This window comes from Mandrillus leucophaeus, unplaced genomic scaffold (genome assembly GCF_000951045.1).
Source record: "Mandrillus leucophaeus isolate KB7577 unplaced genomic scaffold, Mleu.le_1.0 Scaffold157, whole genome shotgun sequence".
NCBI lineage: Eukaryota > Metazoa > Chordata > Mammalia > Primates > Cercopithecidae > Mandrillus > Mandrillus leucophaeus.
Window position 1 is genome coordinate 2,550,881 of NW_012101554.1, and position 26,738 is coordinate 2,577,618.

Below are 26,738 nucleotides of genomic sequence, written 5' to 3' on the forward strand. Positions count from 1 at the left end.
AGCCCCCCACAGTTCATCTTCCATACCCACACAGTAGCCTTAATGATCTTTTTAAAGAATAAGCTATATTAGATGATTTCTTTGCCAGAAACCCTTCAATGGTTTTCAGTTACTCAGAGACTAAAAATCTAAGTGTTTCCGCATGGCCTGGATGGCCCCACTCCCCTGACCCTGTCTCAGTGCTGTCTCTCCTGCTTGCTGTGCTTCAGCCACGCTGGCTTCCTTTCTGACCTCAGGGTTCACCAACCTGGATCTTGTCTCAGAAACTTTGTTCCTCTGACTTCTCCTTTTTGAATGTTCTTTTCCCAGATATTAGATGTTCAATAAACATTTATTGACTAATACAAATGAATGTTTTTTTGAGACGGAGTCTCATTTTAAAGTTAAAATTTGTATTTTGTATGAAGTAAAGCAAAAGACAGGGCATATCTGTACTTTAAATTCAAAAGTGGCGAGTACAGGCCATAGTGAAGGCACTTTAGGCTCAGACAGACCCTGGGGTTTGAATCCTGGCTTTGCTGAGACCATACCTGAACCTCATGCTTCCCAAGAATAAGGTGGGGGCTACACTACTCACTTCAAATGCATGCTCACTAGCATAAAAGTGCCTTGCGCATAAATACTTTGATACTATGAAAAATATTAATCTCTCTTACCTTCAGTTTCTGCCGTGGCTAGAAAATGTGAGCAAGGGAAACAAAGTACAGAGTTAGGACACATTGCCTTTGTTTATTAAAGTTTTATCTGGGCGTGGTGGCTCATACCTGTAATCCCAGCACTTTGGGAGGCTGAGGCGGGCAGATCACCTGAGATCAGGAGTTCAAGACCAGCCTGCCCAATGTGGTGAAGCCCTGTTTCTACTAAAAATACAAAAATTAGCTGGGTGTGGTGGTGCACGCCTGTAATCCCAGCTACTTGGGAGGCTAAGGCATGAGAATCACCTGGACCTGGGAGGCAGAGGCCGCAGTAAGCTGAGATTGCGCCCCTGCACTCCAGCCTGGGTGACAGAGTGAGACTCCATCTCAAAAAAAAAAAAAAAGAGATATAATTATCAAATTATGAATTCATTCACCATGCATTTGTCAAGCACTCACTATATATCAGGCACTGTGCTAGGCACAATGGTAAGTACCTACATGAAGGTCTTATGGCCTCTGCTTGGGAAAGGTATATAGCTCTGTGGGAAAACAGCCTCGTCAGTAATTACAGTGGAGGGATGTGGTTTTCTAAAAGCTGTTGCTAAATGGTATAGGAGTGAGGTAGGAATGTGTATTTTAATGTGCACCTATTTTAAGGGATTGACATAAGGGGTGAAGCAAGGTGGCCACTTATTCTATTGTGAGCTCTTCCTCAGAAGGCTTCTATTTCGGCAGTTTGGTCTGGCTAACTTTAAATGGGACACCTAAGCTGAAGTTGGCAGGCATTCAAATGCATGTGCCCTTGGGGCCAATCTGTTCTATTCCATGCCATGAAATTTCAGCTGGTGAGGAAGAGCAACTTTGCCATCTCATCCCAAAAATGTAGAACAAGTCTAAAGATCTGAATAGAAGGATAGCTACATAAATTATGAAATCTCTTTAGGGCAGAATTTTATGAAGTTATTGAAAGCATTTTCAAGGTCTAGGGGAAACAGGACAGAATGTTAAATGAAAAGTATATATTTTGCATATATGCGCTTAGCTATGTTAAAATAATGCATTCAACAAGAAAAATATTAAAAGATTAATAATGGGATTAAGGACAATTCTGGTTTTTTTTTTTTTTTTTTTTTACATTTTATAAGATTTCTACAATGAGGATATTTCTTTTATAATCAGGAAAAAAATGATGCTTATTTTAAAAAACAATTCATTTTATTGCCATAGTTTGGCTGGTCGAGTGAAGCACATTGTTCACCAGGCCTTCTGGGACGTCTTGGATTCAGAACTAAATGCTGACCCTCCTGAGTTTGAACATGCCATCAAACTGTTTGAAGAAATCAGAGAGGCAAGTTGCTGTGTTGTCTGTGTCAGTTAGCATCTTGCTCCGGGTGGGCTGCCATAACAGACTGGCATAGCCTGGGTGGCTTGTAAACAGTAGAAATTTACTTCTCACAGTACTGAAGGCTGGGAAGTCCAAGATCAAAGCACCAGCAGATTTGCCATCTGGTGAGGGCTCACTCCCTGATTCATAGATGGTGCCTTCTTGCTGTGTCCTCACATGGCAGAAAGTGCAGAGAAGCTCTTTAGGGTCTTTTTGTTGTTGTTTTGTTTAGAGATGGAGTCTCACTCTGTTGCCCAGGCTGGGGTGCAGTGGCACAATCTCGGCTCACTGCAACCTCTGCCTCCCAGGTTCAAGTGATTCTCCTGCCTCAGCCTCCCGAGTATCTGGGACTATAGGTGTGTGCCACCACACCTAGCTAATTTTTTTATATTTTCAGTAGAGATGGGGTTTCACTGTGTTAGCCAGGATGGTCTTAATCTCCTGACCTCATGATTTGCCCGCCTTGGCCTCCCAAAGTGCTGGGATTACAGGCGTGAGCCACCGCGCCCAGCCTAGGGTCTCTTTTATAAGGGTACAGTTCCATTCATATAGACCTTACCCTTACGACTTAATCACCTCCCAAAGGCCCCACCTTCTAATACCATTCCATTCGGGATTGGGTTTCAACATACGAATTTGGGGACAGAGGAAAACACAAATATTGAAAGTATAGCAGTTTTTTTTCCCCCAAAGATTGTTGTATGTCCTTTAGTACTGGCCACTTTTTTTCAAAAAAGGATCAAGTTCACTGACAGGGTTTCCCCTGCGCCTCCTGGAGTAGAGTGAAGGCTGGGAAAATAGTGCTGTGGACACAGCTTAGGGTGATGCTAAAGGGTAGAGACTCCAGAGTTAGATTGTTGTCCTGGTTTAGTGATAGGTTCTCTCTTTAAGTCTCTCTTTCCTGAGTACTTCTAGGGTAGTCATAAGAACTAAATGAGGTGACAGTTGTAATGCTAGCCAACATTTACAAGGCACTTGTACTACATTGTTCATTTCTTATCAGAATGCTGTGCAGTAGTTGCTCCTGTTATTCTTATTTATTAAAAAAAACAAGTTTTCTGACTCATGCAGGGTCACACAGCTTTGAGGGATAGAGAGGGACTTGAACTGAGCCACACTGGGTCAGAGTGCAGGCTCCTAAGCATGTGCTGTGTGGATAAGCACAGTGTCCTCTGTTAACTGAATAATCAATAAATAGGCTGCTCATATATAATAAATATTCTATGTGTAAAATATACTTAATGGACCCTATGGGATATTTTCATGTATCCTTTTTTTAAAGAGTTCTTTTAGAGCTATGGTCTGCAACTTATTCTTTTTTCCCTGAACTTTTACCTGTAGACGTTTTGAAATGCAGCAGATCCTCGCATCCTATTGATTTGTTCAATGTTTTTTCTTTACAATGTTGATAAGCAAAAAGATAGATTCCAGCCAGGCGGTGGCTCATGCCTATAATCCCAGCACTTTTGGAGGCCCAGGTGGGCGGATCACAAGGTCAGGGGATCGAGACCATCCTGGCCAACATGTTGACCCCATCTGTAACTAAAAATACAAAAATTAGCTGGGTGTGGTGGTGCACACTTGTAATCCCAGCTACTCAGGAGGCTGAGGCAGGAGAATTGCTTGAATCTGGGAGTCGGAGATTGCAGTGAGCCGAGATCGTGCCACTGCACTCCAGCCTGATGACAGAGTGAGACTCCATCTCAAAAAAAAAAAGAAAGAAAAAGTAAAAAGATAGATTCCTAGCTGGGGCTGCCGTCTGTGTGGAGGTTGTATGATCTCCCCATGTCTGCATAGCTTTTCTTTGGGTACTCTGGTTTCCTCCCTCATCCCAAAGATATGCATGTTAAGTTCATTGACAAGTCGAAATGGTCTCAGTCTGAGTGAGTGTGGGTGTGTGAGTGAGTGCATCCTGCAGTGGGATGGCATCCTGTCCCAGGCTGGTTCCTGCCTTATGCTCTGAGCTGCCATGGTAGGCTCCGGCCACTTGCATCCCTGAACTGGAGTAAGCAGGTTGGAAAATGAATGAATACAAGTTATTGTAACATAAAAATTCATAAAGTATTCGATAATCATACAGATGCACAACAATAAACAGTGTGCTATGAAAGTGCTCAGTGAGCCTGTCATAATTACTATTTATTTTTGAACTGTGTGGTGGTAGGTGGTGTTCCTTAACAGTTTTTGTTTGCAAACATTTCTTCCCCAATTTAATGTGGCAGCTGTCACTCATTGATTCACCAAAAATTGGGTAAATCATTCTCTTGTTTTTATTAAGTTTTCTTGTATGTATAGCTCACATTTATCTCAGTGTTTAATATTAGAAGTGTTTGGGGTCTTTATTGAGAAGTTTGGTGATTTTTTTTGTGACCAGAAATATGCCATAGAAACTTAACCGTTGTTTATATCAATTAGCCTATGGTAAAACTGGTTTCATTATATATCATTTCACTTAAAGTTGCAATTTCCAGGAACCTGTCAGCAATGTTAAGTAAGGACTTACTGTGCTTTCAGTAATCTTGCTTCCTTGCTAGCTGTTTTTATTCTTACAGGAGCAGGAATTTCCCATGGTGGGGGCACTTTAATTCAGAAGATAGACCTTTCTTTTTAGAGTTGAGACACTGGAATGCTCCTCTGATCCACCATGCAGTCAGTGTCATCTTCTGTGGCATGTAAGACACTAAAATGTGGGCAAAGGGCTTGGTCATCTAGACACTGAGGTGAAAAGTGACAGCTTTTATTCACATCATGATGCTGTTAATTTTTATTTGTTTCCCTGTAGATTCTTCTCTCTTTTCTGACTCCCGGTGGCAACCGGCTTCGCAACCAGATCTGTGAAGTTTTGGACACAGACCTCATTAGGCAGCAGGCTGAGCACAGTGCTGTTGACATCCAAGGCCTGGCCAACTATGTCATCAGTACGATGGGAAAGCTGTGTGCTCCCGTGCGAGATAACGATATCAGAGAGTTAAAGGCTACTGGCAACATCGTGGAGGTGCTGAGGTTAGCACTTTTGCTGTTTGCATTTCCTAGAGTATCTTTGAGTTCATTCAGAAGGGAAGTTGGGCATCGGTGAACACAGAATAACAACTAGTACCCCAAATAAATTACTGACCTTAGAAGGAAACCATATAAGCAGAGACCATGTCAATTATTTACTGTATGCAGAGAGTTTTCACATAGAATGATCTGACAAAGTTGTTAATTGGCACGTAGTGGGCCCTGGAGATGCAGTGATGAAAAAGACAGATATAATCCCTGACTCCGGGAGTCTAATGGGGAGAGAGACCTTGAACAATTAATTACAGTTGTGATAAGTGGAAGGGGAGGTAGAGGGTCTTAACAGAGTCTCCGACAAGGGACCTAATCTGGTCGAGGCTTCTTTATTAGTTACGGTCACTAGCTGCTATAACATGTAAACTCTAAATTCTCAGTGGTTTATCCAATAAAAGTTTGTTTCTCACTGATGTCGCAGTCCAATTCAGGGGTCCTTGATCAGACAACTCTCCACATCTCATCCAAGGACCCAACCTCCTCCTTTGCTTGGCTCTACCCTTGCTCAGGTCCTTAGAGTCCTCTCCTTTCAGCTGGCAAATGGGAAAGAGACCATGGGGGAGACATATGTAATATATAGCCACCTCAGCCCCGAAGTGACACATACCCTTTGACCATGACTAGTCACATGATCCCACCTAGATTGAAAGGGGAGTTGAGAAGGGTAGTCACAGCCTGGAAAGACTTTTCACAGCCACAAATCTGCACTGCAGGGAGGGAGCACGGGCCTTTAGTGGTCAGCCAGCCACGTCTGCTGGAGCTTCTCTGAGGAAATGGGGTGCATATTATGTCACGAGGATCTCATCTGGCCACATAGATGACAACTTCCTTGTGATCTAAGAGGAAAGAAGAGTCTGCAACACTTTTTGCCATTGAAGTGGACTTTTCTTCTTTTTTGTGTGTGGTGGCCACATTGAGAATTGAGTTCGATGTAAATGTTTTGGAAAGGTAGGAGAAAGACCAGTCTGCATGTAGTGGGTAATTTACTTTGTGATCTTGGGCAGGTTGATCGACTCTCAAAGTGACAGTCTCTGTCGAACGGGTGTTAGGTACCCTTAGAGTTGTGCTTGGCTCTGGCAGATTGTAATTCCTCAGTTATGGGATCCTTGCTTCTAGTTGTCTTATTACCCTAGTACAATCTCAAATCTGTGATGTTCTTCATGGTCATTTGTTGAGCGCCTACTGGATGCCACTGCCCCCTGCACTTTACGATTGTTATCACATTGACTGTTCACAACATCCCTCCAAGGTTGAGGTTGTCCTCTTTCACAGATGAGGAAACTGAGGCTCAGAGAGACTGATTTACTTGTGTATATGCCCACAAATCTGGTGAGTTGCAAAGCTGGGTTTGAGCACAGGGCTGCTTAACTCTAAAAGGAAGTATTTTTCCTCAGTGCCTCACTGCCTTGTCCTTTCTTTTTTTAATTTTTCTTATTCCCTAAGGAATAGAAGCCATATGCCCTGTGTCCAGGCTCTTTAAAATTTCAGGGGCTTTCAAATGAAAATTCCTTCTTGAATTTTTCTTACATCATTAAGATTGTTTATGCTTCAAATAATTACTCTTGAGATCTGTGGAAGAACACATTTGCAGTACACACATATGACCTTCTATGAAACATGACCCTACCAAATGGCAATTGAAACTTTAAAACCATTTTGGGGATGTTTATTGTTTTTGGCCTGGAACATAGATCATTGTTAGTGAATTTCAGCTTCACTTCTTAATCATCTCTCCATTTTAATTCTAAAATTTTTAGACAAATATTCCATGTCCTGGACCTCATGAAAATGGACATGGCCAATTTTACAATTATGAGTCTCCGACCACACCTTCAACGCCAGTTGGTGGAATATGAGAGAACCAAGTTCCAGGAAATTTTAGAAGAAACTCCAAGTGAGTATAATATAATGTGTATTTATATTGAAATTAAGTTAAAATGTGATGTTTTCATTTTTGACATCATATATAGTATCACTAAAGAATTTTGGCCTTTCTATTAAACATTTTTTTACCTTCGAAAATTGACATTACAAACTTACAGTTGTTTATTCTGTCCAGGAGCTGTGCTAAGCACTATTTGTTTCTTCATTCATTCAAGATATATTTATTGAGTGCCTCCTGTGTTTCAGACACTGCCTAGGTGCAGTGGATACTGCAGAGAACGGAATGGAATACAGTTGCCGTCCCCAAGGAGCTGACATTCTAGTAGGCATGACAAATAAATAAACGTCTTTATTTATGTGTAACTGGGCAAATAAATAAACATATATGGACAATATATGTTTATTTGTGTATTATTAAGTGCTACGAAGAAAAATAGGATAAAGGGACAGTAAGGGTCAGAAGTGAGGACAGGTTGTTTTTTAGATGTGATGGACTGTGAAGGTCTCTATAAGTAACATTTGAGTAAAGTTTGCAAAGAAATGAGGAAGGGGCATGTAAAGATGGGGAAAAGAACGTTCTAGCCTGAGGGACTGCAAGTACAAAGGCTCTGAAGCAGAAACTTGCTTATGAGTTTGACAAACACAGGGCAGACATTATGACTGGAGTAGAGTAGGTAAGGGGAGAGTGGTAAGAGATGAGGCTGAAAAGGAGATAAAGGCAGATCACTTAGAGCATTGTTAGTAAATGAGAGGAGTTTGGATTTCATTCCAGATGTGGTGGAAACTCATCAGAGAGTTTTAATCAGGGGAGCAACATCTGATTTTCATTTTTGAAGAATATTCTTGTTCCTGGCTACAGAATAGATCATGTGGGAACAAAGAGGGAAACAGAGGTACCAATTAGATGGCATTGCAGTTGCTCAGGCAAGAAATGATGGTGGCTTGTTCCAGATGGTAGTGGTGGAAGGAGTGAGGAGAGACCAGATTCTGGATACATTTTGAAGGTGGAGTAATCAGATTTGCTGAAGGTTGGATAAGGGAGAAAAGAGTTAAGGATGACTCTAAGGTTTTCGGCCCGTACAACTGGGTGAATGGTGATACAGTTTGAGTGAAACCGGGGAGACTAGGGGAAAGAAGATTGGGAGATGACATGGAATCAAGAGTTCAGTTTTGGTGATATGAACTTTTGAGATTTCATTTGACATCAATGTGGAGATGTCAGGTAGGCATTTAGATATGAATGAGGAGTTCAGAGGAATAATGGAAACTGTGTATATACATTTGGGAATAATCAGTAGATGTATATATGTGATATAGAAAGCCATGGAACTGGGTACTAGTTAACACTTAGAAAATCCTTATCACATTCTAAGTACTTTACCTGTATGAACTAATTTAATCCTTGCAACAACTATATGAAATTACCCCCCATTCTATGGGTGTGGAAACTGAGGCACCTTGAGGTTAAGTCACTGGCCTATATAACACAACTTAAAAGTATAGGGGTCCACCTAGGAAGGCAGCTTGCCTCCACAGTCCATGTTCCTATCCATTATATTACACTGGGTGAGACTACCTAGGGGGAGTGAGTATGGACTCTGAAAGAAACTGACATGGGGCAGTCAAGCAGCTAGAAGCTGAAGTTGAGATGAGGAGGAGGATCTAGCAATGGAGACTATGAGGGAGTAGCCAGAGAGGTAGTGTGACAGTCAGAAGAGGGGGGTGTCCTGTAAGAGATACGTGAAGAAGGTATTTGGAGAAGGAAGGCATGATTGGATATGACAAGCATTGCTAAGTGGTCAAGAAAGACACAGGCCAACTTGACCATTGGATTTGACTGTATGATGATGGTCGGTAACCTTGATGAGAGTGGTTTCAGTGGATTTGTGTGCATTAAAACCAGACGGGGCAGGGCACGGTGGCTCATGCCTGTAATCCTAGCACTTTGGGAGCCGAGGCGGGCAGATCACCTGAAGTCCGGAGTTCAAGACCAGCCTGGCCAACATGGTGAAACCCCTTCTCTACTAAAATATAAAAATTAGCCGGGCATGATGGCGGGTGCCTGTAATCCCAGCTACTCAGGAGGCTGAGACGGGAGAATCGCTTGAACCTGGGAGATGGTGGTTGCAGTGAGCCAAGATTGCGTCACTGCACTCCAGTCTGGGCAGCTGAGTGAGACTCTGTCTCAAAAACAAACAAACAAAAACCAGACTGGAGGGGGATCAGGGAAGAATAGGAGTAGAAGAAATCTTAGCTCATGGAATCTTCACAATTACCAGTTACCCAGTGAAGTAGGTACTGTTATTCCCTTTATCTTACAGGCAAGGAAACTGAGATGCTAGCGGTTGCACAGCTGGCAAGAAGCTGGCTAACTGCTCTTGGCAAACTTTTGACACAAGCCTCTGGGGTTTAATTAACCACTATTTAAGGCTGAGTTAGGTGGTTTCTGCCCAAATAATCAACACAATGGCCTTATATAAAAAAGACAAAACAGGTGCCACATTTAAAGGGGCCCTGGCAGGCAGGAGCACGTCCAGAGGAGAACACATTGATCATGGAGGCCACATGAGGAACCGTCGAGGAAGCTGGGCATGTTCTGCTTGGTAACAAGGAGACTCAGGTGGGCCATGGCCCCACCCACCCTCTCTGTTGCCAGTGACTCAGAGACTGGTGAAATTCTGTAGGGCAGACTAGGATTCATGAGAGGGAGGAAGCAGACAGCTGGTTTTGACCTTTCTGATAGTTGGAGCTGTTTTAACTTTGGAATGGGCCTATTACAGCAGTAGTCAGTGCTAGCTAACATTTTGTATGAGCACTTACTACGTGCTAAGTCCTTACTGTACCGCTTAAGTAGTCTATTCAAGCATCACACTAGCCCTATGAGGTTGGTACTGTTATCACCCCTTAATTACAACTGAGGGAAGTGAGGTTAAGGTACTTAGCCTAGATGACTACTAGTAAGGGGTAGAGCCTGGGTAACCCAGATGTGTCTCTGACTCAAAGCGTGTGCTTTAGATACTGTGAAACCCTGTCTCTTCAAACAAGTTATCAGCTGTGGGGGATATTGCAGAGGGATCTCTCACATCGTCTGGCAGATGATTTAATCATCTGGATAGCCAGTTATCTAGTCAGATAACTTCTAAGTTTTGTTCTACAACCAAAACTCTATGACTCCAAGGGCTATGTTGTTTTAGCTTCAAAGGGGAGGGAGTAAAGTGAAGTAGAATGCTATGTCGAACCTGGATCTGAAACTTGAACTGTGGCAACTGTCCACAGCAGCATTTTCCTGAGACTTAGTGGTTGGTTTCATTTGTGTACCTGTGTATGTAAACACATGTGCAAATGCACGCATATCTTTAACCAAGATAGCTTGGAATCTTGAGCAAATTCCCTAATAGGGTGAATTATGATTTTGTTCATCTCAAATTATTTGCCTCTTTTTTTTCTGTTTTTTGTTCGTTTGTTTTTTTTGTTTGTCTTTAAGAGACAGAATCTCACTCTATTGCCCAGGCTGGGGTGCAGTGGCATGATCATAACTTACTCTAGCCTCCAATTCTTGGACTCAAGGGATTCTCCCGTCTCAGCTTCCCAAGTAGCTAGGACTATAGGCATGTGTCACCACACCTGGCTAATTTTTAAAACATTTTTTATAGAGACAGGGGTCTCACTGTGTTGCTCAAGCTGGTCTCTTAACTACTGGCTTCTTCCTGCCTCTCAAGTTGCTGGGATTACAGGCATGAGCCACTGCACCTGGCTTGCTTCTCTTTTTAAAACCCAGGCTTAGTGACCTGTAATCCATTTGCAACTTTTCTATTGACTCGGATATATTCAGAGATTTAAGAATAGAGCAAACCCAGCTTTGCATATAGGTCATTATTGCTTAGCAAGAGAAATCAAGAGTCCCAGAAGCAGAGTGTATGTCAGCTGTTAATTATGTCCCCAAGTCACTCTGCCAAAAGTCGGCCTCTGTGCCCTACTATCAAAATAAGAGCCTCATAGTATCATACAGAAGGACAAAAGTGTTGGATTTTTGTGTACACATGATTATATAAGAATTATTAGAAAATTAATACAGAGAAGTACTCTAGATTTCTGAATTGGCTCCAGGAAAATATTTTCTTTTGCCTAAGAGGAGATTTTATGTAATTGCCTATTTTAAATATAGGCAGGAAAACCTTAGGAATGATTATTTGTACTAAGTAAGTAGCAACAAGATAACATTAGATCCAACATGTAAATTATCTGTGAAAAGAGCAAGAGATGATCCCTGGGTGGGGGCCATAAGTAATTTTGAAGATACCCAGAAAGAAAGGCTTTTTTAAGACAATATCTTATATCTGATCAAATGTTTTCATGAACTTTATTTCATATTATTCTTTAAAAAAATTCTGCGGGACATAAATATCTCTTTCAGAATATATGAAACTCTATTGTGATTCCCTTCATCTGTCACATGAGGCATTCAAGAAATATTTATGGAACATTTTAAAGAAGAGCAAACATGCTCAGTGACGACCTCCTTAGACTCAGTCATTCAGCTAAGTAAACAGTGGAGGCTGGGTGCAGTGGCTCACACCTGTAATCCCAGCACTTTGAGAGGCCAAGGTGGGCAGATCATGAGTTCAGGAGATCGAGACTATCCTGGCCAACATGGTGAAACCCCGTCTCTACTAAAAATACAAAAATTAGCCAGGTGTGGTGGCGTGTGCCTGTGATCCCAGCTACTGAGAGACTGAGGCAGGAGAATCACTTGAACCCGGGAGGCAGAGGCTAGAGCGAGCCGGGATTGCACTACTGCACTCCAGCCTGGGCAACAGAGCGAGTGTCTGTCTCAAAAAAAAATCAGAAACAAAAACAGAAAAAACAGTGGAGCTAGGACTGGAAACCAGGTCTCCCAAATCCAAGTCCAGATTAAACCAAGCTGCTACTTTTTCAGCCTTCTTTGAATTTTTCAGTTTTGTGTTATATTGCAATACAACTGAGTTGTATTGCAAGCAACAGAAACCAACTGTAGCTGACTTAGCCAAAGGGAAGTGAATAGAAGGATGAAGTTCACAGAATCAAAGGAAAAGCCAAAATGTCAGAAATTAGAAGAATGTCACAAATCTGGATAAGAATAACCAAGGGATAGCAAGTCTCCCTTGTCACGATGGTTGATGTGGGCTATAAACATGGGCCATCCTTGAACACTGTCACCACTCAGATCCCGGGAAGGAGTCGGCTCTGCTGGGCACGTGTCTCTGCTCGGCCAGCCCCTGGTCTGGAAGATAGGGCCTCTGAATTGAGACTCACAAAAGATAACATAGAACCAGAGGAAATGGTTTCTCAGAGAAAACCAGCACCAAAAGAAGGGAAAGTGAGATGTTGCCAGGCAAAAAAGAGATGTCGTGGATAAGGAAACTACATTTTTCCAACTGAAAATTGGGGTAGAAGCACCTGTAATACCATTGCTTGTTCTGGTGTCTGTCTCTCCCTCTTACCAGACTAGGAACTTCTTGAGTGCAGGGACTGTGCTTATTTACCTTTAAATCCCCAGTACTTGGTACAATACCTGGGACTAAGTAGGTACCCAGTAGTTTTCATCGAATAAACGAATGAGTGGAAAAACTCTTAATCCTGTCCCCAGGAAAAGCCGAGGTTGCAGGTGTCTCATGAGGCTGACCTTGCTTTGGAGCCACAAAGAGTCACCGTGGCAGCCTGTGAGAGTGAACTCTGCAGATCCCTGAGAGAAGAGCCAGCGTTTCTCTCTAAACGCATGGTCCTTCTGCTTTACCAGTCGTTCTCAAGTCGGACTACAAATTAGAATCATCTGGGGCATTTAAACACAGAGGCCTGAGCCCTGCCTCAGACAGAATAAATCAAAGTCTCCAGGAGCTGTGCCCATGAACAGGTTTTTCGTTTTAAAGCTCCCCAGGTGATTCTAAAGTCAGCCAGGATTGAGAACCACTATGCCACACTGTTGCTTTTGTTCAAGGTAACTAAATGGGCTCTTAAATGTGTCAGCTGTAAATGATTAAACTTGCAGTATAAGTGCTTATTACTGCCACATTGTAATTATATTCACGATGATGATTTCCACTCGTGCTTTCTCAGTTGGATGTCTTAAATGAAAGACTGCAAGTCTTTTCCATCTTTATAAAACAGAACCAGCAAACCAAAAACAACATTTGCCAACTGAGGAGAAACAAGAGTTGCGAAATTCTGGGGGTGGTGTTGCTTTAGTGTGGCAAACAGAACTACTCATAAATTATCCCTACTCAAGTGCTGGGTCCCAGGAAGAATTTCAGTCTATTTCTTTCGCTCTCGCTCTCTCTCACTCTCACTCTCCCTCTCTAATCTGCACCTGTATTCATGCTGTATTTCTTGGCAATTGTCACCTTATAAATTCTACCAAATATATAATTTTAAAAGAACTGTGGTATAAAAAGCAATTTGTTTCTAGTGGGAAACCTCAGAACTGGGTCTAAAGCAAAATAAAGTGAATTTTGCCCTAAGGCAGACAGGCCCAGTAGAGAATTACTGCCTCCAAACTTTCAGCCTCCTGGAATAGCCTTGGCATGTCAAATTTCATTTAGTTCATGATGTAAGAGACATTTTATTCAAAGTTAGAAGAACTACTTATGAGCAAAAGTAAATAAATACTATTTGTCATCTAAGACCATGGTTCTCAACATGGTTCTCTCAGGGGTGATTTTGCCACTGCCCCCGCCCCACAATGTTTAGCCATGTCTGGAGACACTTGGCTGTCCCATCCTGACAGGGCAGGGTGGGAGGCTAAGGAAGGGCATCTAGTAGGTAGAGCTTAGGGATGCTGCTAAACATTGTATAGTGAACAGGACAGCACCCAACAATGGAGAATTATCCAGTCCAAAATGTCAATAGTGCCGAGGTTGAGACACCCTAAATAAAGAATCAGAATGAATCCATTTCATGATGACCCAAGGAACCATCTCATGCTCCAGGAAAATTTGGGCTTCAATAAGCAAGGAAGTCCGGTGGCTGTTGAGCACTTGGGGGTTGTTTTGTATTTGGAATCAGTCTCATTTCAGCTAGTCATGGCTGATGGTGGGTGCTTTCTTCTTCTTGCCTTCTTTCCATTGTCTAGAGGGAGCCATTGCCACTTGCAGAAGCAAGCCCCTTGCAGAGGCACCTTTTGGAGCAACTCTGTGTGAGTTGTTTGTCATAGAAACTGTTAATATCAAGGGAACTGTGCTAATAATAACTATTAGGCACCTGATAACCTATATTATAGTAATATTTAAGTGCCATATGCTTAAAAATGAAATGAATTCAAGTAAAAAACCTCATTTCCAGTGATACATATTTTTTATCCAGAAGAACTGAACTTGATAAACTTGTCTAAAGTGGAAGGACAATTGAACTGGACATTGTCTTTAAGGTCATAGTCTTTAAGGTCAAATTAAGTATGACACTAAAGTTCAGTGATTTCTTCCTTCCTCACTGCTTCCTTCTCCCTCTCCCATCTTGCCTTCTGGAATAACCCTTGCCAAATACCAGGGATCATACTGCATAAACTAGATTTTCAGTGTCTGCATGTTTTCTAGATAACATCTCCTTTAAAGCATTGGCTTTTCTTTAAGGGGACCTGCCTAGATTCTGCTCCCTCATGCTAGCACACTAACTGGTGTTTACACACACAGAAAAAGTCAAGTTCCCAAAAAGCTCATTTTAACCAGCCCACTGCTTAGCCTACTCACTCGTATTCCACGGTGATCACTGTGTCTGAGGCAACTTCATTAATAAGGCAGCTGTCCTTGTATCAGGCAGAGAACCTGACGAGCCCTCTAGAGACAATAATCCCCCTCCTTAAAGGTTGTTTACAGAGTTAAAAGAGCTAATGTAACAATTGCTAACACTTAGGGGCATTTCCTTTGTGCCAGAAATGGTTCCAAGTGTTTTGTATGTACTAGTTTGTTGAATCTTTACCACAGCTTCAGGAAGAATACTATTATCCCCAGTTCACAGACAGAGGAAACTGAGGAGACGTTAGGTAACCTGCCCAAAGCATACACCGAAGTTGAGACTGCCTGGCTCAGTCCCGCGCTCCCAACTACTGCACGAGCGGGAGCCTAGCACAAGTTCTTAGTCACATGTTGATTGCTTTGATATTAGGTTGCTCTAAGTTGAGATTCATTCATCTGCAATGCATAGGTTGCCCTAAGCTGAGATTCATTCGTCTGCAATGCAAAGCTGACTCCCCAGTCAAGCTGCTTCTTCATTCTCTGTCTTGCTTTCTAAATCCTGTTGCGGAAAAGACTGTTGCTGATGAGTCTCTTTGCACTGCAACTTTTGTTTGTGTTCTTGTCAAATCTGTTTCAAGGAATAAATGTAAAAGACTTGTCTGCCCAATTATACTGGGCTCTGTTTGACATAATTAATTTTAGAAATGGACACTGTCAGTGGTAGGCTGGAAGTGGTTGGTACAGACTTGGGAGCCATTTGCTATATTTGAAGGAATTTTGTGAGCTAGTAAACATACCCATTACTAAAAATTAAATTATATAAATTTACAATTAAATATATTATATTAAAAACAAAGGTAAAACTCTGGGAAATCATTAGGCAATTTCTTATTAAACACACTTACAACCTAGTAATTGCAGTACTGAGTCTTTATCCCCAAAAATTGTAAACTTACATTCACACAGAAACCTGTACATAAATATTCATATCAGCTTTATTTGTAAAACCCCAAACTGAAACAACCAAAATGACTCTCCACTGGTAAATGGATAAACAAACTGTGGTATATCCATACAATAGAATACTACTCAGTAATAAAGAGGAATGAACTATAGATACATACAACTTGGATGGATGCTTAGAAAACAAAGCCAATCTCAAAGGGTCATTTTACTGGTCTGCTCAGGCTGCCATAACAAAGTACCACAGACTGGGTAGCTTCAACAATATTAGTTTATTTTTCATAGTTCTCAAGGCTGAAAGTCCAAAATGAAAGTGCCAGCTGATTTGGTTCCTGATGAGGGCTTTCCTGCTGGCACTATAGACATGCCTATTTCTCAGTGTGTGCAGATGGAAAGAGAGTCTCCTCTTTTGTCTCCTCTTTTAAGGGTATCAACCCTCATGACCTCATCTAACCCTAATTACCTCCCAAATTCTCCATCTCCAAATGTCATCACAGTGGAAGTTAGGGCTTCATGATAGGAATCTGGGTGGCAGGTGGACACAAACAGTCCATAACAGCTACATATTGTATGATTCTATTTACATAACATTCTTGAAGTGACATAGTTATGGTGATCATTGGTTACCAGAAGTTAGGGTTGAGGTGAGAGTGTGACTACTGGGAGGTAACATGAGGAGATATTTTACAGTGATGAAATAGTTGAGTATCCTGATGGTTACAGGAATCCACATATGTAATAAAATTTCTTAGAACTACACACATAAAGAATGCATGTAAAAACTGGTAAAATCAGTATAAGTTAATGGTATTGTACCCATGTCAGTTTCCTGATTTTGACAATATACTGTAGTTATTTAAGATGCTGTCCTTGGGGGCAGCTGGGTGAAGGGTATACAGGAACTGTCTGTACTATTTTCACAACTTTTTAAGTCTTTTATTTTGAAATAGTTTAAGCTATTTCAAAATTTAAAAGTTATTTTTAAAGCCCTAAAAAGGAATGAACTGTGATATATAAGACAATGTGGCTAAGTGTCAGAAACACTATGCTAGGTACTTTATGATTCCATTTATATGAATTTCTAGAAGGCAAACTAATTCATGCAGTTAGGAGTTAAAAGTAGTTGAGTGAGGTGCACATTGACTGGAAAGGGAGACGAGAGAACTTTCTGGGGTAATGGATATCGTCTATATCTTGTTTTAGGTGGTAGTTGCACAGGTACATAGAATAGTCAAAACTCACCAAACTGAACACTTAAGAACTGAACATTTTCTTGTACGAATTTATTATGTCTGTAAATATAAACATATTTATATGTGTGAAAAAACAAAATAATAATAATTATAAAAAGTAAAGGAAAACAAATACTAAAAACTCTTCACTTCCAAATTACCTTACTATTGTCTATAGTCTTGACATTAAAGAATCTCAAGATGGTACATATAACAGGTATAAAGTACCTGTTATATCTGGATGATGGAAACACTATGTAGCAGTGTACTATACTGGGCATCTCTGCTCAACTTCATATTTAGTGACTCTCCTCCCACTTGCTCATTCTACAAATGAGGATATCAAAAGCTCAGGAGAGAAGTGAGGGCTGGAGATACAGATTTGGGAGCCTTATGGGGTATGGGTGGAAATAGAAACCACAGAAACGAGTAAGATGGTCTAGTGAGATTGAAGAGTACCAAATCAATGGGGATTGGGTAGAGTGCTTGGAAGCATCACCATTTAAGGAACAGGCAGAGGAACATTTTCCTGTAACTGAAGGGAGATGTACCTATCTTCTCATCCTGTCTTCTCAACCCAGGTATGAAATGCAGAAGCACAGCTAGGGGAAACTAAGGAAGAGTGGTATTAGAAAAGCCAGGGAAAGAGTTTCTGGAGGGCTGTACTAAGAGATGTCTGTATTACAGAGGTATTTAAAAAAAATAGGAAGGACATGTTTGTTGGATTTGACAACCAGGAGATTGGTGGTGGCCTTAGAAAGGTTATGGGAAAGATTTATTTCAGAACCTCTTTGGCCTATATTCTGTATCTTGGTAGATGGCACAAGCATTCATTCAGGTGTCCAAGGTACAAATCTGGGAGTCATCCTATAATACTCCTTTCCTACTCTCTACATGTAAGTGGTCACCAAGACCTGTGGGTGCTCCCCCTAAATATTTGTCAATTTTCTCCTCCTTACCCCTCACTTCCACTGCCTTATCCATTCACTCTCTTGTCTGAACCACTGCAACAATTTACTCTCCCTCCACTAATTCAGTCTTTCTTTCCAAGCAATTTTTCTAACATACATATCTGATCATATGGGTTCCATGTTGAAAATAATAATAATCTTCATCCGGGTGCAGTGGCTCATGCCTGTAATCCCAACACTTTGGGAGGCCGAGGTGGGTGGATCATGAGGTCAGGAGATCAAGACCATCCTGGCCAGCATGGTGAAACCCCATCTCTACTAAAAATACAAAAATTATCTGGATGTGGTGGCGCACGCCTATAGTTCCAGCTACTCAGGAGGCTGAGGCAGGAGAATCACTTGAACCTGGGAGGTGGAGGTTGCAGTGAGCTGAGATCACGCCACTGCACTCCAGCCTGAGTGACAGAGCAAGACCCCGTCTGGAAAAAAAAAAGAAAGAAAGAAAATAATATTATCCAAAACTCCCCATTCCCGTCGCTGGTGTTTGTAACCTGGGGACTATGAATCTGGTAAGAGAGAATGACAATTGTTTGTGGACATGTGCATGTGAGTGTGCACATTCACCTTGGGAAAGGCGTATCTCTAATTAGATATTTAAGGCGGTCTAAGACCCAAAAATGTGTAATAATTATACTCTGTTTTCTCTTCAGATTGTGTAAATCTTTCACCTTTTACCAAAAATGTGTGAAAATTAATGACTTTAAATACCTTCTCTGCACAAACTCAAGGCTGGCTTCTAACCACCCATCCAATGCCATCTGCTACAACCCTCTTACCCCTAGTTCCTTATGGACCAGCAATACAGATTTGTTTGTGGCATCCAGAATGTGGCATCTAGAATGTGCCATATGCTGTCTTTTCCAGAGCACTTACAGAGCTCTTCCTCTTAGATTATTTCCTAGACAGCCTCTTCTCCCACAATTACCAGCATTCATTGTACTGTGTTATAGTTGTTAGTTTACAGATCTGTCTTTCCATCTGGGTTATAAACTCCTTGAAGGGCATGGCTGTGTCTTTTCATTTATGCCCAGCACCCAACACAGCATCTGTCAAGTGGAATACACCAGTGAAGGGATCAATCAGCTGTAGAACAAATATGTGGCCTTTTCACTCTTAGGTGCTCTTGATCAGACTACAGAATGGATAAAAGAATCTGTAAATGAAGAATTGTTTTCTCTTTCTGAGAGTGCTTTAACTCCTGGGGCCGAAAATACCTCCAAGCCAAGCCTGAGCCCTACTTTGGTGCTAAATAATAGTTACTTGAAACTGTTACAGTGGGATTATCAGAAAAAAGAATTACCAGAGGTGAGTGATTTTGTTCTTCCCCCAAATTTCCCAGTATTTTAATTCTTAAGTTCTAACTTTGAATCATCTGGTCTGTGTTTCGTGTGGTTTAATGATTTTGCAAAAATCAGATAAAAATGGGAATTTGGAAATGACATTGCCTATTTTGTATTTTCATGCTATTGAGCTACCCTTTCTATTTTTATATTTTAAATAAATATGTTAGACACTTATGACAGATGGAGCACGTCTTCAGGAACTGACAGAAAAGCTGAATCAATTGAAAATTATTGCCTGCCTGTCCCTAATTACCAACAACATGGTGGGTGCTATTACAGGAGGCCTGCCTGAACTTGCAAACACGTTAAAAAGGATTTCAGCTGTTCTACTCGAAGGCATGAACAAAGAGTAAGTTCCCGATTTTTGCATCTGCTCCCTCTTGTATTAAGGTTCTGCATGCGTCTCAGAGAACAAGAATGACCTTGGACATCTGGATGTGAGATTCAGGACTGTGCTTTAGAGAAGCTTATCTTACACTTTCTTTTTCTAGAATTTCCTTTAATCTCTCTGAAGGCTTAGATGTCCTCTCATAGGAAGGGAGAGATGTTTTCCATGACAAGTGCCAGGGTGAGTGTAGTATTTCCACTTACAATGAATTTGTACAACAGCTTTTCTTTGACAGTGCTTTGGAAGAAAAACAAGCGAAACACAGAAATCTGCCAAGCTCAGTGTTTAGAATTGGGCAAATTGTTTTTGAAAAAAAAAGAGTCTCGCTCTGTCACCAGGCTGGAGTACAGTGGCGCAGCCTGGGCTCACTGCAACCTCTGTGTCCCGGGTTTGAGCGATTCTCCTGCCTCAGCCTCCCGAGTAGCTGGGACTACAGACATGCACCGCCACACCCGGCGAATTTTTGTATTTTTAGTAGAGACAGGGTTTCACCATGTTGGCCAGGATGGGCTCGATCTCTTGACCTCATGATCCACCCACCTCGGCCTCCCTAGAATTGTGCTATTGCTTGTTCTGACTTCATCATTTTTCTGCAGTGAATTGTTTACTGACTTCACAAATCCACCTTGCTACGAAGTCTTCAGAAGTGCTGACAATCTGCCCTTCAGAGATGTGATACAAGTCCAGTGAAGATTTTGGTTTTTGCTACATTTATCTCCAGTATTATACCTTCATGAATGCTGGAATCCCATTTAGATTTTGCATTTACATCATCCAGTAGGAATTCCTATCCAAGTCAGAAAATTCTTAGTCTTGGTGAATGGCCAGATGGTTCTGAGAGTCTCTTATGGGTCAGCTTCTCCTGCTGGTTCCCTTTCAGGTGTCTTCAGAGGCATGTCCTCTTTATTCCTGTAATTGAAGGAAGATGCACCTGTCTTCTCATCCTCCCACCTATTATTCAGAGAGCATGTAAATTACTTGATGAAATCCTAGACTATTAAGAGCCAAAAGGAGCACAAGTAGTTATAGAATCCAACTTCTCATTTTGAACTGAAGCTTAGAGATAGAGTAGAATTTGCCTTGGGCTGCACAGATAGAAAAGGGCAGACCAAGGACTGAGCCCTGATCTGACCTTTCTCCTGATTCTGATGCTCATTAATATTCCAGTACCCATGACCTATAATGAAAGGAAACCTCTGATTTTGCAGTTGGTCTTATCTTACCATTTCCCTGCATGGGTAATCATTACTTTCCAGAAACTTTTATTAAGCCTTTAGAGAACACCCAGTGCTGCTGAAATGTTAATATAAAGTATACAGAAGGTGGTTACTAAGAAGACAGGCTTTTGAGTCAGACATACCAGGGTTTAAATCCCAGCTCTGCTATTGACTTACTATGAACACTTGAATAAGTTCTCAAATTACTATGAGCCTGACTTCCTCACTTGTAAGAAGGGAATAATAATTGTATTAATATCTACCTTGGAGTCGTGAGAACTTAAGATGATTCATGTACAGGTGTGTGGCACATAATATGTACTCAATGAATGCTAGCTTAACTAGCCATTAAATCATCATCTTTATAATTGTATCTGGTTGTTTTATTGTTTAATTTTTTCCCTGGTGTTAGGAAATGAATACAATCAATTCTCAATTATCCTCATTATGGACGGGGCAATAGCATTCATAGTATAAAAAAAGGGACAGTACTAAATAGTAGACCAACATGTCATTTATATTTGGTTTGATGACGCATCTTGAAAACTAGAAACAGTTTTCCCTCTTCATTGTGAGTGGAAGGCATGGCTTATGCTAAGACAACTTTTTTTGAAGAGCTGAAAGGATTTATTGATTGGTTGATTTTTAATTTTTTTCCCTTTTTCAACTTTTAGGTTTAGGGACACATGTACAGGTTTTTTACATGGGTAAGTTGAGGGTCACTGGGGTTTGGTGTGCCAGTGATTTCATCACCCAGGTAGTGAGCATAGTTAGTTTTTCAACCCTCACCCTCCTCCAGACCTCCACCTTTTAGGTGTAGGACACACTATCTGTTGTTCCCCTTTGTGTCCATGTTTACTCAGTATTTAGCTCCCACTTATAAGCGAGAACATGTGGTATTTGGTTTTGTTTCTGATAATTCACTTAGGATGATGGTTTCCAGTTTTGCCCATGTTGCTGCAAAGAATGTTATCTTATTCTTTTTACAGCTGTATAGTATTCCATGGTGTATATACCATATTTTCTTTATCCAGTCCACCACTGATGGGCATCTAGGTTGATTCCATGTCTTTGCTGTTGTGAATAGTGCTGCAATGAACATATGAGTACATGTGTCTTTTTGATAGAGTGATTTCTGTTCCTTTGGGAATAAACCCAGTAATGGGATTGCTGAATTGAATGGTAGTTCTGTTTTAAGTTATTTTAGAAATCTCCAAACTGCTTTCCACAGTGGCTGAACCAATTTACATTCCCACCAGAAGTGTATAAGCGCTCTCTTTTCTCTACAACCTTGCCAGAATCTGTTATTTTCTGACTTTTTAATAATAGCCATTCAGGCTGGGCACGTTGTCTCACACCTGTTATCCCAGCATTCTAGCAGGCTGAGGCAGGTGGATCACTTGAGGTCAGGAGTTCAAGACTAGCCTGCCCAAGATGGCAAAACCCTGTCTCTACAAAAAATAATTAGCCAAGCGTGGTGGCGCATGCCTGTAGTTCCAGCTACTCAGAAAGCTGAGGCAGGAGAATCACTTGAACCTGGGAGGCGGAGGTTGCAGTGAGCTGAGATTGCGTCACTACACTCCAGCCTGGGCAATGGAGTGAGACTCCATCTCAAAAAAGAAGAAAAAATAGCCATTCAGACTGGTATGAGATGGTATCTCACTGTGGTTTTGATTTGCATTTCTCTAATGGTTAGTGATGTTGAGCATTTCTTCAGATGCTTGTTGGCTACATGTGAGTCTTCTTTTGAGAAGTATCTGTTCATGTCCTTTGCCCATTTTTTAATGAGGTTGTTTTTTGCTGGTTGTAAGTTCCTTTAGATTCTAGATATTAGACCTTTGTTAAATGCATAGTTTGCATATATTTTCTCCCATTCTGTAGGCTGTTTACTCTCTTGATAGTTTCTTTTGCTGTGCATAAGCTCTTTAGTTTAATTAGGTCCTACTTGTTTATTTTTGTTTTGGTTGCATTTGCTTTTGAATAATTCATCATGAAATGTTTGCCAAGGCCTATGTCCATAATGGTATTTCCTGGGTCTTCCTTTAGGGTTTTTAAAGGTCTTATAGTTAAGTCTTTAATCCATCTTGAGTTGATTTTTGTATCTGGTGAAAGGAAGGGGTCCAGTGTCAATTTTCTGCATATGGCTAGCCAGTTTCCCTTTAGCCTAAGAACTCACTGATTAAAAGCAAGAAAAAACTAGGGCAGTACATTGTAGTGGATAAAAAGTCAGAAGGTAATAATTTTATTACAATCAGTCTATCCTTGGGTTACAGAATTCCAACATCAGGTCCAATGTGGGCTTATAACAAATTCCAGTAAGGCAGAACACCAAGAACTCATTTCTTATTGCTGTTAATGATGATCAACACGATAACCTATTTTTCTCTTTTCCTTCTTCCATGTGCCTGATAATCTGCTAAGAGCTAAATATTAGACACATAGAAGTTCAGTGGTAGAGCCAGGATTTGAACCCAGCTGCACATGATACCATAGCTTATGTTCCAACTCACTCCATTATACTGCTTCCTATCATTGAGCCCTTCTCTCATCCTTTAATTGCCATTTTGCAGAGTTATCTTAAGGACCCTTTCTGGATAGTGAGATAGAATTTTCAGTCATCTTTCCCTAATAGTATGGACCCAACAAATGCCTTTTCTAATTACCTGTTTTTCCTTACCTACTAAATAACTCACTCTTTAATTACCGTTACAACTTTCTGGACTCTATATATTGGAGATTATTTATCAGTTACTTGAATAATGGGAAGGAGCTTATTATCTTTGGTCATGATCAGCCAAGAGTTTTAGGTATTTGACCACTGAATATCTTTATTTGTTGTTTTTGATTGGTGTTACAGATTTACTGCTTAGGCATAGACAAATGAATTCAGTCTACTTCATTTATCAAGTGCATTTTTTAAAATGTGTGAATGAATCCACTCAAACCAACAAGTTTATTTTAAGAAGCAAATTGGTGTTTTCTGTCCCTTTCTGATAGTCGTGTAATATAAATGGAGTTGCAGGTGCATTTTTGGGGACCATATTTTTCTGCTTATGCTTTTCTACTTAAACACTGCTACACAATTTAATGATTTTAAGCATTTAAAAATCTGCTACATAAGAAGGTTGGTGGTTGGGAGGAGTTACTATTTTATAAGTTCATTCTAATAGAGGTTATTATTGTCTGTATAAGAGAAGACTGATAGACATCTAAAACAAGTCTGTATATTCAAAATAATAACTTGATGAACAAAAACTTTCCCTGGTGGAATTTCATTTTATGTTTCACAGGACCTTTAACTTGAAGGAAGTCCTGAATTCTATTGGTGTTCAGACTTGTGCTGAGGTTAACAAGACCCTGATGGAGAGAGGTTTACCCACTTTCAGTGCTGAGATTCAAGCTAATCTTATAGGTCAATTTTCAAGCATTGAAGAGGAGGACAATCCTATCTGGTCCTTGATTGGTGAGTCCTTTTATTGATTTCTGCTTCAATTCCAATTTGCTTTAACTTGCTGATTTTGACTAATTATTAAGTCAGTCAAATTTTTGTCTTAAACACATTACCCGCTTTTGGAGGATAAGTATTGAAAATGTCAAGAAATAATGTTTTCAAGGGCCGGGGACTCATTGCTGCTTCTGTATGTCGTGGAGTGGGGGGATGTTTCAGGACCTATTATCTATTCAGCCAATAGATTTTATGACGAGAATAACAGAGTGCTGGAGTAATGTTAAAATCCTAGATCAATGCAGTAATTCAAACCAGCTGGCAGTATGTTCACAGATAGTAGATATCAGTTCTGCTGTGAGCAGCTCTGAAGGAACTTGGTCAGGCTTAAAGAGACAAAGACTGAAAACGCGTGGATCCAGGAGACATAGTGTGCAGGCTTTTTGTAATGGTAGGCCAGGAAATTGTCTCAAAGTCAAGCTGTGTTGGTGAGTTGGGAAAATGGATAATGTATCAGTTAGGACTTTTCTGTTACCTGTGACAAGAATCTAAACTTCTAAACTAGCTTAAACAAAATGAGCATTTATTTTCTCATCTAACTGAAAAGACCAGGGGTAGGGCTGGCTTCTGGTACAGCCTAATGAGAGTTCCAGCTGTCACTGGCACTAGTTTTCCTGCCTCCAACTCTCAACGCTACCTTCTCCTGGGCCGGCTGCCTTCACAGGCAGACTTTTCTCATAACAGCAAGATGCTTTTAGCTCCAGCCTACAACCTTCCATATTTAAGTGAAAAACAAAGAATCTGCCTCCCTGTTAGCTCAAACAGTGACCCCATCTTTGAGTCTCAGTGGCTCCAGTTAGCCTGACTATAGTTCATGTCCCGTTCTTGAATTGGTCATGGTGGCCTGAGGGGAAGAAAGTTAAGCCTGAGACACGTATTCACCTCCTGGAGCCAAGGAGGAGTCAGTTTTCTGTGTAACACCTGATGAGAGTAGGAAGGAGATGGTTACCCCGAAACAAAATCAGAGTATTGTGGCCATAAAGAAGGGGAGAAGCTGCTGTGTGGTACAAAGCAGTTGTCTACTGCAGAGGTTCGAGGATGAAAACCAAAAGTAGAAGAGTGTAGAATTCGAATGTACTAACCTGCTAGGATTAATCTGCAGATTTTCAAAGTACAACATTGACTGCCCTAAGATACTATTAATTTGAGACTTTCAAATAGTGTTGTTCATCCTTATCCCTGGGGACACGCAATGCTGGGGATCCAGGCCACACAGGCTACTTCAGTGGTTCAGAGCTTCAACTTTGCCCCCAGAAAGGAACAGTGTCGGTGTATACAACATTGTAGGCTGCTGGGGAGGCTGCTCCTGAGACAGTTAATAACAATAACAAACAGAGCATGACCATGATCACCTGTGACCAAGCCCTTATCTATATACCTTCACGTGCTGACATGTGTCTGTCCTCAGAGCATGCCGTCCCAGCTGAACAGGTAAAACCTGAGAGATGGTGTTCTAGGAGGAAGAGGGATAGAGTGGGGATTGAGACACTGTCCAGCAGTCTCTGCAGCCAACTGCCAAATCCCCAGTAGTGTGCAGTCCTCATGAGGATGGTGTGCAGGTTTGTTCACTGCTATATTCTTGTGCAATGCTGCACCCACACATATATTTAATAAATATTTGTGAAATGGGTGAATGCATAGGAGACTTGGAGAGGTTAAGGAACTTTCACTCAAAGTCCCATAACGAGCTGGGGGTGGAGTAGGGATCCTTCCCCAGCCTGTCTGACTCCAGAGCTCATGTTCCTCACTGCTCTGACTGGCACTTCAGTCAGAGCTGGAGCCCTGCTGCTTGCTGGCAGAGTGGCCAGAGTGTCCGAGTGTACTCTGTGCCTTTTCTTTGGGTAAGGGAAATGCTTGCAGTATCAGAAGGAATCTGAGGGCCAGGAGATGCCTCTTAAAATCTGGTAAAGCAACTTTTGTCCACCCAGCTTTCCCCAGTCCAACTTGCCTGTCCTTTTGCAAATTGAAAGCATTTTAAATCTCATTCAAAGTACTGTTGCCCTAGCAACTTAAGTGACTCACTTGAGCGTCTCTCCTTCGACCCTGGAAGCCAAGGACACGCCTTTGGCAGGGACTCCGTGTGGCTGCTCCTAACTGGACAAACACTCCTGTCACTTCAGCCTTTGCCGAAAAATGGACTCATCTGCAAACGAGGCAGGAGAGACAGAACCACCTGCTGACTTAAGAACGATTTTGAAAGGGTTTCATTCTTTAAACCTTCTTAAGGGAAAGTGTTTGGATCATATCTGTGATGATATAGACCCGGGCCTCTGAGGATCAGGCAACTAGTCTAAAGGGAAAGTAGTACACAGTTAACTCTAAATGTATGCCTGCAGAAGAGTGAGAATACATTAAACAGAGAGATTCCTGGAACATGAGAAGGGCTTCATCAGTGTTGGCCATGGTTTTCCTCTGCTCAGGGTACCCACAGTGTGCTCTCTTTTGTTCTCACTGAT

The 26,738-nt window shown here is 41.3% G+C and overlaps 1 protein-coding gene across 3 annotated transcripts in view; it reads left to right on the forward strand.

Moving 5' to 3' along the window:
• Positions 1-26,738, forward strand: part of TCP11L2 (t-complex 11, testis-specific-like 2) — a 43,783-nt gene that overhangs the window by 11,521 nt on the left and 5,524 nt on the right. For 2 of the 3 annotated variants that reach the window (XM_011975519.1, XM_011975520.1), the window contains 6 exons: positions 1,866-1,986; positions 4,805-5,025; positions 6,834-6,970; positions 18,947-19,134; positions 19,340-19,521; positions 24,068-24,240. In XM_011975519.1, coding sequence (XP_011830909.1) covers positions 1,866-1,986; positions 4,805-5,025; positions 6,834-6,970; positions 18,947-19,134; positions 19,340-19,521; positions 24,068-24,240 — 1,022 coding nt within the window. Of the gene's footprint in view, positions 1-1,865; positions 1,987-4,804; positions 5,026-6,833; positions 6,971-12,586; positions 13,122-18,946; positions 19,135-19,339; positions 19,522-24,067; positions 24,241-26,738 lie in introns of those variants that run through there. The other variant, XM_011975521.1, reaches the window with a different exon arrangement.